This window comes from Aythya fuligula, chromosome 3, assembly GCF_009819795.1.
Source record: "Aythya fuligula isolate bAytFul2 chromosome 3, bAytFul2.pri, whole genome shotgun sequence".
NCBI classification, from domain to species: Eukaryota; Metazoa; Chordata; class Aves; order Anseriformes; family Anatidae; genus Aythya; species Aythya fuligula.
In genome coordinates, this window is record NC_045561.1 from 11,071,815 (window position 1) to 11,090,453 (window position 18,639).

The 18,639-nt window shown below is 50.9% G+C and overlaps 1 protein-coding gene across 1 annotated transcript in view; it reads left to right on the top strand.

Moving 5' to 3' along the window:
• WDPCP (WD repeat containing planar cell polarity effector) overlaps positions 1 to 2,953 on the top strand; it is a 116,768-nt gene extending 113,815 nt beyond the window's left edge. The window contains exons 15-16 of the mRNA XM_032183700.1: positions 2,297 to 2,412; positions 2,894 to 2,953. Of these exons, the coding sequence (XP_032039591.1) occupies positions 2,297 to 2,412; positions 2,894 to 2,953 (176 nt within the window). The remainder of the gene's footprint in view (positions 1 to 2,296; positions 2,413 to 2,893) is intronic.
• The last annotated feature ends 15,686 nt before the right edge of the window (positions 2,954 to 18,639 follow it).

Here is an 18,639-nt window from a genome sequence, read left to right on the forward strand (position 1 = left end):
AGAATGCAAAAAGCTTGTGATTTGCAGACACAGATCCAATAGAGAATAGACACAGTTAAATAACAGCACATACATGAGCAGGGAAGGCGTGAGATCACATCACCTGCGTATCATGTTCACAGAGTGTCCTGCTCGTTACAGTGTAGGAAAACTTTCGGTGGGCCTCTAAAGAAATGTGCTGGGCTCTTTCTGTCAGGTGCTAGATGGAACCGTACATCAGCAAATTTTGGAAATGCAGAATGTGCATTGTGTGGTTGTGCTGGTATAATACCGATGGTGACAAATGTGATTTTGTAGATAAAGATTTTAGTGTGATATGCTTCATATTATTGCATCTGATAAATGACTTTAATGATGAAAAAACAATGCTAGCCAAGATACCGATTCTCAAGTTTTTAAAATTCAAATTCAGATTCAAATCCCCAGATCATATCACGAAAAGCAAGTACTAGGTTAGAATTAAAAATAGAAAGTGTTTATTGTGCAATATGCCAAAGGAAGATCCCAGATAACCTGAGGTGACATTTGTGAGTCCCCCAAAGCCAGCACCAAGTCAGGTCTTCACCTCGCACTTATCTGATGTAAGGACCACCACCTCTGCCATGCTGTTGACAAAATTCTTCCTTTTTTTTTAGTTAAATGTGGGATATGTTGTCCCTGGTATAGGAAGGACTGTATTTTTTCAACAGTGCTCCTTACACATTTGTTTTTCCTGCCATAACAATTCTTACTGGGAATGCAGGTCGCTGTCCCACAGCAAAAGTGTCCATTTTTTTGTCAACAAAAGTGTCCATTTCTTTGTGGCAAAATGCTCATATCAGATGTTTTTATGGCTTTGAATTGCTGGTGGCGTCTGATTTTACCTACTGTCACACTACAAGTCTGCAGCCCTACACCCAGACAGAATACCTTAAGGTTACTAATATCAAACCCCTTCTTCTCTTGGCTGCTCACTGCAATAGGCTTCAAGAAGAGACCTTCAGAGGAATGTACTTTACTTGTCCCAGAGTTTCTTAGATGTAGCTCATTGCTCATACACATTTTTTCTCCCCTCCTTTCACCAAGGCCAGTTTATTATTCAAGGCAAGTCTATTATTTATTCATTGCAGCGTTATGTGCCTGCTTAGAGGTGTGTTGCCCCCTGACTGAGTTGGCTGTTTTCAGCAATTCCCTGCGTTATTCCACCTTTGGGAAACAGAAGCACAGAAAATATTGGTTACTGGAGAAAGCCCAGCCATTTGCCACACTTTACCCACTCTCACACCGCAGATGCAAATAATATCCAGGTAGCACGAAGACTAGAAATAGTCTGCAGAAATCTGACAGTGTTAGCTCTTTAGGACCGAGAGCTTTAGAAACACTTACAAGTAGATATGCCCTCCTAAGCTGGTGAGCATCCTGGGTCTTTGGCCAAAATGTAAGCTAGTGGTATAGCAACGCTCACAAGAGCATAATCTTCTCTGCACTGCCCATGGTGTTGCCATGGGTATCGTGCAGATTAGCTTATAGGGGATCCAGGAAGGCAGAGAACAAGGGGAGAAAAACAGGATTCAAAGAGAAAAAAAGAAACGCAAAAGGGTCTGATGGTTTCAAGAAAAAAAATCTTTTAAAGTCTTTATGTGTAACAGGATTTTTCCGTAATCTGAACTCTGCTACACTGGGGTTTGGTTATTTTATTTATTAATTTATTTTAAGCATTACATCTTGAATATGCAGCTCCTCCTGTCTGTTTCCAAGCAGTTTGTACATTTTCAAACAATTTCCTTCCCCACAGGGCTCAGACGGGGACTTGGGAACGGGAGGCCCTCCCTTCACATGTCTGAAGGCTTTGGGTCGTGATCGTTAACCAAAATATTTTGACAGAAAGATAAGGCAGGTTTTTATTTTTGAAGGAAGGAGTTGCACATGCAAGGGGGATTGGTCCAATTGATAAGATTTGGATCTGTATGGCAACAGCGAAATACTCCCATGCAGCAGCCTGTGGCGGCCAGCTAGGCCTTCTGTAGTTGACAATTTAGGAGGCATTTCCTCCTTGCTAGCTAAAGCCAACACACACTCATGCCCTTCTGAAAGCTCTTGTGCATGTTATTATTGCTGGTAGTTGACTACTTGGCCTCCTTTTCAAAGGAGAAGAGTCAGGGGTGAGAGCTGTGTAAGCGTGGAGTTTTCCACTGGATTTGATCCATTACAAGAAGCCGCTCTTGTCCTTTTTGACACCTCAGGCAAACAGCTTGCAGCTTGCTTGGTACTTTCTCATTAAGTAAGCCTGATACCACAACTTGCTCCGTCTTAACAGGACTTCTGGGGCAGTCAGAAGAAGAAGACACACCACGCGAAGCTTGTGTTGACCGGCCTCCAGCGCACGGAGGAGAGCGTGACGTGCCCGCTCCTGGCCCGTCCACCAGCACGCCAGTACGGAGCTGCTCCCGCAGGTGAGCTCTCTTCTGCTTCCATCACTGGTGTCTCACAGGGCCTGGAAAGTCCTGTATTTCCATAACAGAACATGTAAGGGCGGGAGCAATTAACTAAAATGCTTTTTGAATGTGTGTTTTGATGTTTTGAACTTTCCTGACAACCCCATCTGCGTCTGATCGTAAGCGCGATAAAACATTAAGAGCTAGGCAGGAACCAAGACAAACCTGGAAGCCAGAAGGATGTGGGATGGACACAAAGCAATCTCCAGAGACATGGATAGTTTGCAGGTATTTCACATGCACTAGCGCAACCATTTTTGAATTAAAACGTTTGGGCAGATGCCGCCTACTTTGATGAATATGCAGAAGAGAGAATGGGATGGAGCAATGGAACTGCTGTGCTCGGCAGGCACAGGTAGTGAGCAGCTCTTTTAAAAATCAAAAATTATCTTTACATGGGTCTGTGATCTCATTGCTAGTCTGTGATCAAAATCCCTGGGATGATGATTCGAGAGTGCGCTTCTTCCAAAGTTGAATGAAACCTGGGACTTACCTACTAGGAGAGAAACAGTGGGCCTGGCCTCTGTTTTTGCTAGAAGCACATAGATGCTTTTGTTGCTGATGAACAGCACCTTGCAACAGGTGGGAAATTACAATGAAACAGCTATTCTGTAAAGGTTTGAAATGCATTTTTTCTCTTATTTTTCTTGATTATTATTGATAGAAAAGAAACCATACTCCCAGTGATTATATAGATGCATTTGTTTTCATTTTCTGTCCTTATTATATGTAGGAACACTTAATAAATCTAGTGTGAGTAAAACATTGAACATCCACCTTGGCAAATCATCTTAAGTATTTGTGTGCAATTGTGCTGAATGCATTTTTGTGTGGGCAAGAATCACGTGTCTTTCTCCTTCTGGAAATCAGTGTATTGTCTAGTTTTCTTTCTTCTTTCACATGAAGAGACTGAGGTTTTTCAGTATTAGATAATATCCATTATACCTTCTGCACACCACTGGTGAAATACATAATAAGTAGTCTACCGTTTTTAGGATACAGAGTGCCATCTAAGGCTTTCAGAGAGACCTAATAAATTTGGTTATGGAACCTGGTTTTAAAAATACAGTTCACAGCTATTCCATCTTAACTTTGAGGATGGAGACAGCACTGTAGTGATATGGGCAAATAAAGACAGCAAGGTTGTGCTGACGATGGTATTTACTACAGAGGACTTCATAAGTGCCCTGGTGAAAGGAGTTCCTTTACCAGAGTCCTCGAGCAGCAGCTAATCCCAAGACGCCTCTGATCCAAAGGTATAAACACTCTGTCCTCCATCAGCTTGCCTTTTCCCTCTTGGAGTTTGCTGTGACTCACACGTCCCTGGCAGTGCCACGTCTGCCTTCCCTGGGCTTCTTGGGAGAGAGATGCTGGAGTTCAACTTCACTCCTACTCCCCAGCTTCCCAACTTGACCCGTGCCATCCCAGGTGGGTCACCAAAAGCTGCTGAGCCTCACGAGCAGCCCTTTGCAATCACCAGAGCTGCACAAACTGCTTGGATTTCCCAAGGCTCTTGTTTGCCTCCTGCCAAGCTGGTGAGTACAAAGAAAGCTTCCCACCCACGCGGCCAGCTCCTCCGCCTGCTCACACCTCCCCCAGGAGAGCCCTGAGGTTTTGCTTGCCTCCTGCGGAGCTGTGGAATAAGACTTCTCGCAGCTCCCCAGGCTGGCTGCAGCCCTGTGAGGCCTGCTAATGCTAATTTGAGTTTTAAAGGCACTCCCTGTGACAACACGGACTAGCTGGGAAGGTCACCTGCTATGGCACAGGTGGCCCCAACAAACCTCTTCGCTGTGCTTATAAAACCACAAATGGTTACAGGCACATGACTGTGGCTTGTGTTCTGCCTCCAGTTCCACGCAGAAGGGAATTTATTTTCTATGTGTGCTGCCCACTCTGCATCCAGCTTCTTCATGTGCAGAAATTTGTATAGAGTGGAAGGTCCCGAGTGATAGGAGCCTACAAAAAGAGGGACCTTCTCAGTTCTGCAGTCATTGCAATGGTTCATCTCTCTGGCCAAGATACTCCAGCATTGCTAGAGATTTGGCTGCCTGATCTGAGCCACCAGGAGACAACATGGTTTATAATGGATGGATGGTTAAGCAGCACTTTACAAAATTTTCTTTAAATTGATTCAGCATAGGAACCCAAACTTAAATCACATTTGCTTTCTGTTGCCTCAGTGAATTCACCTGAAAAATGGCATCAATAATGCCTTACTAAAATACAGTGAAGTTTGTGAAACCACAGCTGTGGAGTGCCTTGCAGCTGAGTGTCTTAGGAAGTGCACACCGACATTATTATTCTAACTGATTTCTCACATCACAAATTCATATCTGACATTTCCACTGTCCACTTCTTCTCAGCCTCCAACCACTACCTGCAGTTTCTAAATCAATAACCGGGACACATTCCCCCTCCTGTAAAGGCCCTTCATTCTTCGTTAGCTTGGTCATTTTTTTTGTATCGTTATTGACTTTCTCCATTTCTCATGCTGTTTAACGCTAGTCTTCAATGTTTATGTATTCTGCTCACCAGTGAGATAAATGTACATCCCGAATCATTTCCTATTTATTTCTCAATTCTTTCCCCTCAAGAAAAATAAAATAAAATAAAACAAATTCCATTTTTGTAATAGATTTACTACTGTTCTTCTCTGTTCCCTAATCCCACACACCACACAGCCTCCTGTCTTGGCCAAGTCACTTCAGCCCTGCTCTGGATGTTTCACTATAGGCATTCTTGTTGATTTACCTCCTCAGCATCATTTGATATCCATGAGACACTGTTTAGAAAGACTGGATTTGTGGTCTGGGGAGCAAAGTTAGTCTATAGCTTTGTAGACTTTGCTTAATTCCCCTGCACACTGGTGTCCCATGATGTCCTAAAACAAATGTCCCTTCTGGGAGTGTGACAAGATTCAGACTGGAGTGTTGCTCCAAGATTAGGGAGAGGAATTGTATTGCTGCTCTCATGCGGAGCCTTCCAGTGTTCACCAAAGCCAGTGGTTCATTTCTGTTGTCATCCTTCACAAGTCTCCACCGGGTCACAGACCTGGAGCTGAAGCAACATCGAAGCTGGATCTAACTTAGCAGCTGAATCTTCTTTGAGAAGAGGATTGATCCAGATGACCTCCAGAGGTCTCCTCCAACCTAAAAGGCCCTCTATTATTTGCAAGCTGAGCATCATTATTTAGTCATTGATCTTGCAATGAAACCCCCAAAACCTCATCTTCTCGCATAAAGCATAATTCTCACAAAGCCGATAGCACTGCTCACGTACACATGGCATGCATGAACTCAAGTGTACATGACTGGAGTCCCAAGCTCTGCTGTCTTCTGCATAGCAGCAGTCCCCAAAGTGGTAAGACACCACAGCAAGACTTTGGGTGTTGAGCAAGAACAGTGCTTGATGGCTGCTCTTTATTCTTTCCCAGAGTCTTCTTTCATCTACCTTGGCTTTTTGTCATTGTAACAGCAAGACACATCCCAAACCATGAAATCCATTGACACACGACTGCGTTTCTAAAGCTACCACCCCTGTCTGACCCAGTTACTGTCCCATGTCTGTATCTCACCCAGGTTTCTGGAAGCTCATCTCCAGCACATACTTCAATTTCTTCCCTTCCTGTATTTCAGCTTGGACAGCAGCTTTGTTTTGGGACAGCTGAGACGTTATCTCTTGAATTACACCTAGGCGAAGGCCCTGGGCGGTCTGTGGAGGCTAGCAGAAGACTTTCTATTTAACCTACTTAATAAACCTTGCTACTGACACCCTTCAGGGAGCATATGTGTAACAGAAGCCCAGTTTTCAGGCTGCTTGATTAACAAATCACTTCTATTAACTCTTAACATCATCATCTCCCTTCCGGCTCTGCCTAACAAGGAAAGCTGTAGCCTGGGCAGAAACGGGAACAGAAAAGACCAGAACCAAAATGATTCCTAATAAAATAGTCTTGAGGGTTTATTTTGAGAACTTATTCTAAGCCAAGCCTAGCTGCTCATTTTACCTTAACAATCAGAAAGCAGAGAAATTAGTTTGAGACTCAAATAGGTTTTACAGACAACAGAGAAAATTGGAATAACTCCATGACATTTTATGGAAGCAGCAGCAGCGTTGTTGTCAGTGGAGAGCTGTAATCAACTTTCTGAACAGTGCACACACACACGGAGTTATGGGCAATAAAGATTGCTGGACAATGCTACAGGTAGAGGCGCTGTATTTGCTGTGTAATTTCTTTCCACCAGCCAACAATGCACAGTCCAGTGAATAATTTTACAAGTCACAGGTCTTGTCGCTGGCTTACGTGTTTGCCATTGACCATTGCCACTCTGTCCTTCCCAATGGCAGATATTTTACTGTCTAGCAATTCTTGTTCTTCCTCATTATTTTTTTTTTTCTATTTATGGAAGTGTTTGGACCAGCATAAGTCTTTAGAAGCCTGTAAATAATGAAAATATTTTTAAAATATGTGAACGGTGTTGTTCAGAGGACCCAGGTAGCTTACTGATCCTCTCCACGATGTGTTAGAGGAATCAATTGACTCCCTGGGGGCCAGCTTCTTTTGGACAAGTCACCTAGTGACTGCCTGTCACCGTGCCAGAGTCCAGCACCTAAGAGTCAACACAAAACTGGGGCTGTTCCTGCTCCTCTGCCATTGTTACTGGTAACCGCAGCGTGGTTTTCTTCCCTGTCTGTGTTTCATTCTTTTCCTTTACCGTAATGCATGCTGGGCTTAAATATCTTGTGTTTATTTGTGGTGGCAGGCTGTGTGTGAAGCTGTTTCATCTTGTTATCCGTCTACTCCCTCCCCACCCCCATAGAACTCCTCTGATTTCAATTAGGTTCTTATTTTAATACAGATTAGGATAGAAGGCAGAAGTGTGTCTCAGCACAGTGATTTTTGTCACAAAACTTTTGCTTCGTTTTTTCTGTACTGAAAAATAGACGTATTTCTACTCCTCCGCCAGGTTCCTACTCTAAGCTCAGAAGCGCGCTTGCGCATTTTGAACCTGTAGCACCACCCAGCACGGCCTGCCACGGGTCCCCACACAATCCTGCAAGCTGCTGTCTCCATCCTAGCAATTTTCAGTTCCAAAGTAAATCTATGAGAAGCGAGCTGTGGGGAGGTGGTGACGGGGTGTAGGAAATGCATCAGAGAGGTGGGATCCAGCAGCACGGCGGTGCTAATCCTGCCCCGTGTCTGCAGCCTCCCCTCGTTTTTTGCCTTTGCTCAGCCCCGGTGAAGGCAACGGGAGTTTCACATGCATCAAGAACGTGACAGCAGGCAAACAGACGTGGGGCACTGGGCAAATTAATTGGTTAGTGTGCATACGGCACCTTGAAATTAAAAAATTAACTCTTATTAGCCAGTACGAACGTACTCGAGATGCATCGAGGTGTGCTGTATGGCCTCTTGATTCCAGACAAAGGTCCTCTTGATTAAATTAGATTGCGAGCGTGTTGCCACATTAGCTCACTTGAAGAAAGAAAAGTTTGAAAAAGCAATTTGGCTTCGTCACATGAGCGGCGCGTAGACTTAATGGAAATTTTTCCAGCATTCACAAAACAAAGCAAAATCAATAAAATGTCTGCCAACTGTTCCACTGAAAACATTCTATAATCTATAGCGCCGAGAATCCCAAGCCAAGATAAACCACCATCGCTGTCAGAAAATACTGACAATTATTTTACGTTGATTCAATTTGGCCCAGCCCCGACTGACCTTGTTTATTCATCTCAGTCTCTTAATTCATATTAACTTGGCATCCGAACGGGACATGTGGCATGTGGGCTGAAGACCCATTTCTGTATCTTAGACTCAGATAAACGTAGAGCGTTGAGTACTTCCAGTGCCTTGAGCTCTTAGGTAGATTTATATGCATTAGACAGAACTGGTTAAGTTCCTTTTATCCCCGCTGGGCTTTTCGCGTCTGTTGACTGTAAAACTAGAAGCTCGGTAGAAGTAACATCTTCTTCTAAGCCTTCGGATAGACATGAAATCCTCCCAGCACCGGTCAATTTTAAAGACACGTCCAAAGAGGATGGACGGCTTTAAGCTCTTTTAAAACACAAAAATAGAAGGGTTATGGCAATTTGGCAGCCAAAAAAGCAATTTACGGGTCTCGGCAGAATCCGAGGCTGTGTGTAAGAAAGCTGATCAAGATACTACAGAGGAGATAATGGGGTCGAAGAGCAGAAGAATCCCTCCGTTTTTGCAGCCGGCATAATCTGGTCTCCAACGAAGTTTCTTAGTTTCTTTCGCAGAACCAATAAAGCTTAGCGCGACGGCAGAGGTGCATTACTGCAGCTTAAACACGGCTCAGGAAAGCTGATGAGGAGCGTCGCTTTTAGTGGCTTGACAGATGCCCAGCTGCTTGCATAGCTATCGCCCGACGGGTAGGGGGAAGACAAAGAGATGGAGAAAATCTGAGCTTTTTCTTTAATTATTTACGTTCTTGTCACTAGTAAAGGGCTTTTTGTGCCGGGGATGTATTGTTTACGCTATCAAAGCCCAGCGAGATTTCGCACTGTGGCAGGTGACAAATCGGGTGCCACATGAAAGCGCTCGCATTTTCCTTCTCACAACTTTCCTGACGTATTTCGAAGCCACCTTTGAGGACCTGCAGCCTTGAAAAACAAGGAAACAACACACGGTGCAAGCGCACCCCTACATATGGTAGCACGATAGAGTAAACACGACTCTGTCCACAGAGGGGGAAAATCCACCCAAACAAGGGCCAAGGGCTCTCCAGTTGGTCTGGCTCAAGAGGTTCACTTTATTTTCTCTGCTCAGGTGATCTCTGCTGAAGGCAGAGCTCCCCTGGACTTCACCAGACATTTGTAGACAGCGGGATGAACAACAAGCAGGCAAGGCAGGACGGCCTCCAGATTTCCAGTTCCACTGCTTTGGGAATGGATTGCCTTTCCGTGTGCTTACCCAAGCAGAGATTAATGATGCGTGAAGAAAATGAAACTAGAGACATAAATAAATACATACATAAATAAGTCCATCCTCATTTTGTATGGCACAGTGCTGGTGTGTTCCTCCCTGCAGCTCCTCTGCAACGTGAATTTCAGTGCGTTTTGGCCGGGTGGGACAGTCCTGGAGTGACTGCGAGGCCAAGCAAGTGCTGCTGGTGATGCTCGATCAGCAGACCAACTAGCACCTGATAAAAAAAAGAGCTGCAATTTGTCACCAGGCAATTTGCACAGGCTGCTGTGTGCTTGATAAGATATAAAACAAACAAAACCACTTTGCTCGGCTATGTAGCTTCTCCCCAGCTCTTCATCAGTTCCCTCCCCTCCTATCACTTCTGTTTTGTTTTTAAAGACCCGCTGGCAGCAGGCAGGCAGAGGACAGGGACGGGAAGTCTGGAGCCGCTGACCATGCCACCTCCCTGGTGGAGAAGCCCTTTCCTGGGAGCCAGGAAGGTAAGCAAACAATCTGCTTTTGAATATACACAACAGGATGGGGCTAGGAAAGTAATGGGGATTGGTGTCTTGACAAAGAACTTGAATTTGGGAAGAGAAATAAACCTTGAGCTTGTTTTGCACGTACTTATCGGGGAGAGGCACGAGGCCACGGCTCCTGAGGCAGCCACCAGGTCCCAGCTGGAGCTCCTTGTCCCAGCTCTTGGGACGTAAAATAAATCACCTGGTCTCGTGAAACTCCTTACCTTGCAGTGCTGTTCATGATTCAGTGCAGATGCAAGGCGTGAGAAGTGTTCATTAGATTGGATTGATGTCGTTTGGCGTGCTATGGCCAGGTCCTCCAGCAGCAGAGCTTTGGCTATGGCAGGGTTTGTGCAGCAGCATCTCCCACTGCTTCTGCACGGGGTTCTGGAGCAAACAGATGTGGATGTCTTGCTTCAGCAGTGTTTGATATCTCTGTGGTGACAGCAGATCAACATAGCACAGCAGGGCAAGAGAGCAGTGCTCCAGCAGGAGAAAGTCAGGGGTGAAGAGTCGCCCTGCAACACCAGCCAGGCAGGGGGACCTACGGGTCTTTGCACAAGGGGATTTTTGTCTTCTGCCTTGCCCAGGTGTCCCATCACCCATACAATCGGGTGTGTAGGAAGTGAGCAAGGCCCTTCCCCCTCCTCCTGGCTCTGTCCCCTGGGCCCAAAGCCTTGCCCGGGGACCATAGGACACGGCAGGCAGTGCCAGCGAGGGGCAGAGGTGCGGTGCCTCCTCTCTGACGTCGGCAGCTGTTAGCTCAGCTCAAGCCATAACACGAAGATGCCTCATCCCCAAGCACCTCCAGCAGCAAACCTGACAGCACGCGGACTGCAAAACCCTCTCGAGACACCAGAGGAGTGCTCGGGCAGGCAGCCAGCACCCAGCCCCACCACCCTATGGCTACCTCGAGCTTGCCCCCGGCACGAGAGGTGAGCTGCGGCCGTGGCTGCGTTGCAGTGCGAGCATCCCCCTCGTGCAGCAGCACCCACCGAGCGAGGAGGACGTGGGGACACGCACCCACCACTGGTTTCACATCTCCACGCTGCCCTATCCGCGAAAAAATCACTGTTGCTTTAACCCGGTGTAGCGTTTGAAGGAATATACGTGTCCTACATGTGTAAACTTGCAGAAGCGATGTATTAAATATTTTAATTCAGCCATTGAATAACAGGATATAAAATAGCTGTGTCCTATCAAAAACATGAAAGAGTTACCTAATACCGTGCCCTTGTTTGTTTGGGTTTTTCAGCAAGTTCAGTGGAATGTAAATAACACGGTGATCTTCTGTGTTTTTTTTTTTTTAAGGAAATTTGAGAGCAGTTCCTACAGAGCAGGTAAAGCATTTCTCATTTATTTATTTTATTTTTTTATTTCTGCTTATTATTATTTACTCTATTTTGCAGCTTCCTGAAACTTCCAGAGCCTGCCCCTGCAAGCTGTCTGCCTGCAGGGCTCTCACTGAAATTGGTAGAAGTGCTGCTAGGATGCGGCTTCGTCCGCGGCGCTGAGCTGAGCACAGCGCGTGGAAGTCAAAAATCATTATTAGCCAGTGGCTGCTGGATGGGACGTAAGAAAGGACTCCTTGTCCTCGCTCCACGTTCACCTTACACGAGCTAGCTGGTGCTCATATTGGTGCTTTCAACAGCGAGCCCACGGTAGAGAGGAGTGAAATCCTACCCTGGGGTTTCACGAGCACTTTAAGCTGATTTAACTGCAAGGTGCTGCCAAAAAAAAAAAAAAGGTGGCCCAGCCCTTTCTCCCCCCCGTCAGCCTCCAGCTTTATGTCCTCCTCCTCCTCTCCTGCGCTGCTGTGGGCACTTGTGCACCGCAAGAAACCCACCGGGACAGGGGGGAGAGGACCCCATGCGGGTAGGGGGATGGTGCCCCCATCCCCAGACCCTGCACCACGCCATCTCCCCAGGGACCTGCCCTGGGCCGGTGCCCCACGGGGTTTGGTGTTGGTGCTTACAGAGCACACAGGTCGGGCTGGTGAGTCAGCAGCGTGCGGCACTGACGCACTCCTCCAGTCCTCGTTTACGGGGGAAAAAAAGTAAATAACACGCGAGCTGTGTCACGGCAGGACGGATAAAGGCAGAAGGCTGCCTATATTGTAGCCTAGCTCTGTTGAAACTCTTATTTTCGAGGCCAAAGCATTCAATGTTTGGCCACGGTACAAACAGATCATTAATAAAAAAAAAAAAAAGAGAGAGAGAGAGAGAGAAAGAAAGGGAACTCTTCAACCTCCCAGCGGAGCAGGATGGCACTTCTTTCTTTCTTTCTTTCGTTCCGAAGCCGTGCCAAGTGAAATCGTGCTAAGAGCTGTTCTACCAGTCCCGAAGCGCTGGAGCACAGCACGCGCCGGCCCCACCTCTGCAGCCTCCCGCGGGCCCCAGCGCACGTGGGCCGGGTGGAGGATGGGGACAGGCGGCGTGGTGGTGGCAGGGAGGTCCCTGCGCTCGGAGGACGTCCCCGGCTGACCTTTGGTGGCTCGGTGGCACCGAGGAGGTGGCGAGGAGTGAAATGGAGCTGCAGGGACGGTGAGGAGGTTGGTGGCTGGCAGCCCAGCTGGCCAGCAGCTCGCTGCTCCTGCCTGAGCTGGATGTAAGGTGGGAGCAGCTGAATTAATTAATTAACTCAGAACCTCGTTTGAAAGCCCTGGGTTGCCACCATATGAAAGCCATGAGCACAAACGAGCAGGCTGTGTGATCTGAGAGATAGCAAGAAAAAGCACTTCACCATCATGTAATTAAGGACTTAAAGCATACTTCAGGTCCAAAAAAAATAATGCAGGTTAATTTCTGAATTCTGGTGGGACTCCAGACCAGGTGCCCCAACCTCACCATGCCTTGCAGAGCCGCTTGGTGGTGAGTTGGGTCTCCTCCACCCCTGTGGTCTGCTGGCTTTGGCAGGGCCAAGGGACGAGAGGGAGCAGCCGAGACCAGCACCAGGCTGCAGTTGGAAACGCTGTGCTGAGGACAAGGGAGCCCTTTGTGAGCTCCAGAGGTTGGGAGCAGAAGAGCCATCCACACGGCATTAACTTCGTGCTTCTGGGGCCACATTACCGCACTCATCTGTCCTGACTTGTACTGGTGTGTGGAAATCTGTGTCCTGCAGCTCCTTCTGTGTCCTGGCTCCTTCCTCGCCACCTAACTGGGCTGGCCTCTGCAACCCATCCCAAATTCACCCCAAACCCACGCTCACCAGCAGCTCTGGACCCAGTCCCTGCAGCACTGGTTGGTTCTGGCTCTCCATGCGAGTCCCCCCAACACCATTTCACATTTTTCCCCCACTGGGGCAGAACCAGAGCACCCAAGCCCGAATCCCCCCGGTCCCCGAGGTCCCCGAGGCTTGCACCCTGCTGCTCCCCGTGCTGGCATCCCTCCACCGCCACTTCCCACACGTTGCTTCAGAGGAAGCCCTCACAATACCGGGCTCGGTGCCACGCACGGGGAGCACACCCAAAGCCCAGCCCTTCTTGCACAGGCAGCGCTGCCGGAGGAGCTGCGACCCGGGGGGTTTGGTTTGGTGCGTCCCCCGTCGCGGTTCCTTGCAAGATGCTGAAGTGACCCGCTGCAGGCAGAGGGTGTGGGCAGCACGGACCCGAGTTTTCATGGGTCTGTGGCAGCACACGGCCTCGCTCACTGCCGCTCAGCTATGAGGAAGCCTCTCCTCCCTGAAACTGCAAAGAGCGGGGCGACAAAAACCTCCCCGGCGCCTGAGCTGTCGGACGAGGTTGGGTGTCTTGAGGCAACCCACGGCCCTGCAGGAGGCTGCAGAGAGGTGCAGCAGGAGGATTTGGTGCCCGTGTCCAGCCCTGTCGTCCAGGAAGGGCTGGGGATGGGACAGGGAGGCCGCCAGGGCCGTGCTGCTCGAGGCCCGGCCTGTGCCTGGCATGGGGCTGGGCTGGGTGATCCCCAGAGGTCCCTCCCGGCCCGCGTCACGCCGTGAGCTGATCGTCTTGAGCAAAATATCTAGGTCAGGTCAGAGAGGCTCTGTGCGGCAGCACCCAGCCGTAAATAAGTGAGCCAAGGCCGCCAAGCACCCTGTCACAGGCCTGGGCACCCGCTGGGCCCTTTGGAAAATGGGATCCGTGACTCTGCTGCTTCTGGGCTGGACACGGCTCCTGCTTGGTTGCAGGAATTTGAGGTCCTGAAGTCAACGGGGCCTGCTGGTGGTTGTTTAGCTGAGTGATAATGTGGCAAAACGACCAGCCAGAAAGGTTTCTTGTGGTGCCACCCAAGGGAAACAAGGAGGCATGCCTGGTGAAGAGGAGCGGGATCGGACAGGCCACATGTCCTTCCACATCTGCGGGCTGGGACCGGGCAGCCTCAGCCCGAAAACCAGGAGGGAGCTTTACACCAAGGAGCCCCTGTGTCCTTGTTTGTCCCCCTTCTCCCCCTTCCCACCTTCACCGTGCCCTTGAGACTCATCCCCAGCAGAAAAAGCGGCGCCTGCTGGGGGCAGGCCCAGGGACGAGGTTTCTCCCTGCTTCCTGCTCCGGGAGGATGAAGGGCTCCTCGTCTCCACCCCAGACCCGGGGAGACCGAGCAGAGCAAACCTCCTCCGCCCTCCCACCCCTGCGGGCCCGAGGTGGCTTTAGTGGCTTCTCGATTACAGGGCGCGTCCTCCCGCCCCGCTCCTCCCTTCGCCCGCCGGAGCGGGCCCGCAGCATTGCCATGCAAAGCCCCACGAGCCCAGCTCTGCAGGGCACAAGCGGACGCTCTCCTGTCAGGATGATCGTGTTTTACTTCCCTGGGTGACGAGCTGCTCCTTGCTGCAGGCAGCTCCCTGCGCTGCCTTCCCCTGCTCCTGGACAGCCCTCGTCTTGCACCGTGGAGATGTGCTCTGGTCAGACCATTACGGCGTTTTATTGCCGGGGTGCTGCTGCAGGAGAGGTGCAGATATCAGGAGAGAGCTCCCGTCAGTATCACTCCCCATCCTTGGATTCACGTCCGTGGGCTCGATGCCACATCACAGGCTTCCCACGCCACACCGCCAGGGCTGCCGTGCTGCCACCAGATAGGTTTGCAAATGGGTTTGCGAGGAGCACGCATGCAAAAACGGCACGGCTGGGCAGGTCTGCAGAGCCCAGAGTGTGTGGGACGAGGGCTTTTGGTGAGCTTCCCCCTGGAGAGGGGCAGAAATCACCCAAACCAAGCCCTTGGACTTGAGGTGGCCTCGCAGGGCTTTGTTCTCCAGCCTGCCCACCCCTGCCCTTGCCCCGCAGAGCTTCAGGCACCACAGGGCAGCCACGTCCCCTCTTCAGCCTGTGGGACACCAGCAAAACCCCTCTGCTGGCGGGTGCTGAGCCAGCTCTGGGTGCTGGGATGATCCAGTGAAGGGGTGCAGGGCATGAGGCATGCCGTGGCCACCTCCACACGGGGACAACACCGAGCTGGGGATGAAATTCAGCGTGTCCAGCCGTGGTGTCTTCGCCCCCACATCCCAGCACTCCTTTCAGAGGGAACCATGCCCTGAAGTGGGGCTGCTGCTCTGTCAAGGCTCCTTCACCATCTGCAGGAGTGAGGGGAAGGATTTGGGGGTTTCTTGTTTCCACCTCCCAGGACCGTGCCACCCTCCCTGCCCTGATGCTCGGGGACGGGACACGCACGCCTTCCCCCGTGCGCCCAGCTCCACGCCCAGCATTCGCCGCATCGCGCGGAGCCAGCTCGCTGTGAGTCAAAGGAAAGCAATGACTCACGGGGCCGCAGCTCTTCCCAAGGCCAAGTATTTCACGCACTTTGCAGGCACGCTAGCCCGCGTTATGAAATAACCTCTATCTGTGGCACACTTTGATATGTCCCGTATGGAAACACGGGGCTGGGGTTGCCGTCGCGCACCGGTCACTGGCAGAAGCGCCAAGGTGTGCGGGTCGCTGTGCTCGCAGCGCTGCTCCCCTCGTCCTGGGAAAGCAAAAACGCCTTCCCTGCGTTAAACTCCAAAAACCTGGCTGGCTCCCTGCTGGCATCAGCCCAGGCTTGTGGTGCTGGAGGTGTGTTTTAATTAAAAGGTTAACAAAAATATAAAGTTTCGCTTTGGCCGTTGCTGGAGAAGGGGGCTCACGGGCGGGCTTGGCCCCAACTCCCAGAACAAAATGAGGAGAAGGTCCCTGTCCCTTTTCCCTGGCTTGGGGTGGCATTTGGGACACCAGTGTGAGGTTTCCATCTCTGTTTTTTTTCTCCCTGTGCCCGTCTCACCCCGTTTGTCCTCTCCCCACAGGGGTCAGGAGGCAGCGGCTCGCTGCACGTCGTGCACCTGGGGCTGGTGTGACCATGTGTGGACCACCTCAGATGTCAAAGCACGGCAGGAGAAACCTCACAGAAAGCCCTGCAGAGAACTTCCAGCCTGGATCAGGAGGTGAAGAAAGAGACCTACCAAAGAGCCCTGACTTTGTGTCTGTGTCCTTGCCTGGACTGTCCCATGTGTCTTCATGAAGGACGATGTGGTGGCTTCACAGACATTAAAAACAGGAGAACCGTGGCTCCCTGCTTAGGGTGTGACACCGAGTGGTTTGGGTTGGTTTCACCGAGCACATCATAAAACTTGTCGGGAGAAATTCTGGCGGCCTGGCCGCATTATATGTTTTAGCAATCTTCACTCGGAAGCAGATTTGAATTTCCACTTCAGGCTCTGAAAACCGCTCCATTGAGATACCAGCAGATAACATCTCCACTCAGGATGCCTCTGTGAAAGAGCAGCCTTTCACAGTCGGCAGCATTTTTCTAAGAATGCTCTCAATTTTCATATCTAGCTGTATCATCTCAGCTGAATAACCATTATTTTGCCTTAAAAAAAAAAAAAAGAGAGAGACACGGAGCCTCTTAAGCATCATCCCGTCGGAGTCCAGATCCTAATCTGCCTCCCCTAACCGCGACCTGCCGCATCCCCGCGGGGTTTTTGGGGTGGTTAAACGTGAGGTGGGCACAGCCGCAAGGCTTCATCCCACCCCCGGGTCCCTGCACGCATCTGTGCCTTGTGCCTGGTCCTGGCCATCCTCTCCAAATTGGGTCTTGGCCTGAAAAAAAAAATAGAAAAAAGTGTATATTTGTGTGCCCGGCGCTGCGCGGGCGCCGAGGTGCAGCCGCCCGGCTGAACCGCAGCCACGCTCCTGTCAGCACAAGTGGCGGTCTGCGCGAGGGATTAATCTGACACCAGACAGCGATGCTTAATCCTCCGGTATATCATAATCTATTTACTTTGCATGCTAAGAGGATTTCAGCTTAAAAATATACAGGAAGTGATACTAGAAAATGTACATAGGATCCAGAATGCCGGTTCCTAAAATCTCGCTTTTTTACCCTAAAAAACAAAATGCTTTCCCTGGGGAAGCCCTGGCTGCCTGCAGTGGCAGGGCCCGGGGCTGGGCAGCACCGGGATGGGGCAGCCCGGTGGCACCGCGTGTCCCCGGCTGGGAGGGAGCTGCACCGGGGCTGCTGCCTGGGAAATCCAGCCCGGGGTTGGGACCGATGTGGGATTTCCACCACACGCTCAGCGCCACCCGAATTAGCAGCCGCTGGGTAACCTGGAGGTCAGCGTGGGGCTGGGGGGGACGCCCGTGGGCACCACGCACCCCACAGCGCGCACTGGTGCCCGGCTGTGATCACTGTGTGGTTTTGGGGCAGGAGCTGGGATGTGGGATGCGGGCAGCTTCAGGGCAATAAGGCGACCAAGGCTACCAAACACCGGGCTCTGGGCTGGCACACGGCTTCAGCTTGCACCACGAGGGATGGAGCAACTTTTTGGGGCGTAAAATGGGTATGTTTGGGGTTTGGGAAGAGCAGCGCAGGGGCACCAGGCACCACCAGCCAAAGAGCTCCTCACCGGCACGTAGGTGTTATTTTGGACACACCGGGTGGCACAGGACGCTCGGTGCCCACGTCACCTGTGGGTGACACCTCCACCTGCATGCCCTAGGGTGGATGGACCCAAAAATGCCCAAACCGTCCCCAAAACATCCATGCATAGCATGTCAGCGCCTTGGCACCTTCCCCCCACACCCTCCCCCCGGGGATGGGGGCATGTTGGGGTCCCGGCTGCCCCAGACACTAATACAAGACCACAGGGAGCAGCACTGAGATTTGGGGGGGGATGTCCTAAAATCTCCCTCCAAAAAAAAAAAAACAAACCAATGTGGAAATGCCCCAAACACCTCGACAAAGGGTGAAGGAGCAGCAGCACCGGCTGTCCCCTCACCCCGGCCCCCAGCAGCTGCGGGGAGAGGCTGGAAAATAAACGGGGGTGAGGGAGGGCAGGGGGGGCAGGCAAGCAGTGACCCCAACCCCAAATCCCAACCAAATGCAGCCGGTGCTGGACACGGGGGGGATCGCCGGGAGCCGGGGCTGAAGCCGCGGTGCCGAGCATCTCTGGAGCACCTGCAGCTCCGCCTGTCCGTCTGTCTGCGTGTCCGTGTGTCCGGGGGGACACTCATGGCCCCCCATACCCTCCCCAGGCCTGCCCCTGGGTCCCAGTGTGCTGGGTTTGGGCATTTCGGGCAGTGAAACCCCATCCCTCAACCCCAACCCCATCCCCATCCCGCACAAGCGAGTGCGGTGCAGCCCGGCTGGGGGGCAGTAAGTGGGAAACCAATTAACGGCGGTAATTAAAGGATCCCAGAGCCCACAGCTGCAGAGGGGGCGGGGGGAGCCCCCTCACACCCCGTCCTTGCACCTCGGTCCTGCCGGGACCCTCCTGGGGGAAGAGGAGGCAC